This window comes from Alligator sinensis, unplaced genomic scaffold (assembly GCF_000455745.1).
Source record: "Alligator sinensis unplaced genomic scaffold, ASM45574v1 scaffold265_1, whole genome shotgun sequence".
Classification (NCBI taxonomy): domain Eukaryota; kingdom Metazoa; phylum Chordata; order Crocodylia; family Alligatoridae; genus Alligator; species Alligator sinensis.
In genome coordinates, this window is record NW_005842961.1 from 152,281 (window position 1) to 153,226 (window position 946).

Sequence of the window (946 nt, forward strand, 5' to 3'; positions counted from 1 at the left end):
AGGCACGGGGCTGGGGTAGAATCAGTTCTCAAGGGATGGGAGGCACCCAGGGGGCATTAGCCCCTGGGCTTAGCTGGACACCTGGCAGCAGCGCCAATTAGCGTGGGCGCAACCCCTCACCAGTGCAGCTTGGTCACCAGAGGGCAGGGGGTCGCATGCTTGGCTTGCAGCCCCTCCCCCCAGCATGCCCAGCCCCATGCCAGCCCCTCCCAGTCCATGCCCACCTTCCGGGCACTTGCTTTCAGCTCTTCGATGAGCTGCACCAGGTCCCCCGGGCTCCGAATCACCTTGAAATGGATTTTCCGGTGGAAATCTGCAAGGGGCCAAAGCCCCAGGGATGGGGGGAGGAAGGGGCACATCAGGGTAGAGCTGGTGCCAGGGACCCCGATGCCCCCAAATCCTCCAGCTGGATGAGGCCATGGCACAAGCCCGTGCCCCGCGCCCCCCTCACCTGCCCGGAGGCACTCACCTGCCAGGGGGCCATCAGGTGCCTTTACTGTGGGTTCCTCCTCCTGTGGGGGGAGCCAAAACAACACAACATGGTGGGGGCACGGCTGGGGTCACATGCCACCAACACTTTTGCGGCCAAGGCTGCTTAACCCCATGCTGCCCAGCCAGGGCTTTGCCCCCCCACCCATACCTGGCTGGACACAGACACACAGCGCCCCCTGCTGGCCCTGCCGGGAAGGAAGCAGGAGCCAGGACAGGAGTCAAGGGCACCCAGAGGATGGGCAAGGCACAGCACCCATGGCCCATGTACCTTGGTGGGGTCCAACGGGTCATCTGCTGTGGGTGGGGGGTCTCGGGGGCCAGCATTCTCCGCCAGGCTGGGAGCAGAGGGCTCACCTGGAACCAGACAGAGCAGTGCTGAGCGTGGCGCCGGGGGTAGGGGGGCAGTGCCAGCAGCTGCAGCCCCATCCCTACCTGGCAGCCCCAGCCAAGCCTC

The 946-nt window shown here is 65.6% G+C and overlaps 1 protein-coding gene across 1 annotated transcript in view; it reads right to left on the bottom strand.

Moving 5' to 3' along the window:
* The window catches only part of OS9 (OS9, endoplasmic reticulum lectin), a 6,202-nt gene that overhangs the window by 1,492 nt on the left and 3,764 nt on the right, over window positions 1–946 (bottom strand). Inside the window, exons 8-10 of the mRNA XM_025192696.1 lie at window positions 761–846; window positions 470–512; window positions 225–313 (exon numbers count right to left, since the gene is read on the bottom strand). Of these exons, the coding sequence (XP_025048481.1) occupies window positions 225–313; window positions 470–512; window positions 761–846 (218 nt within the window). The remainder of the gene's footprint in view (window positions 1–224; window positions 314–469; window positions 513–760; window positions 847–946) is intronic.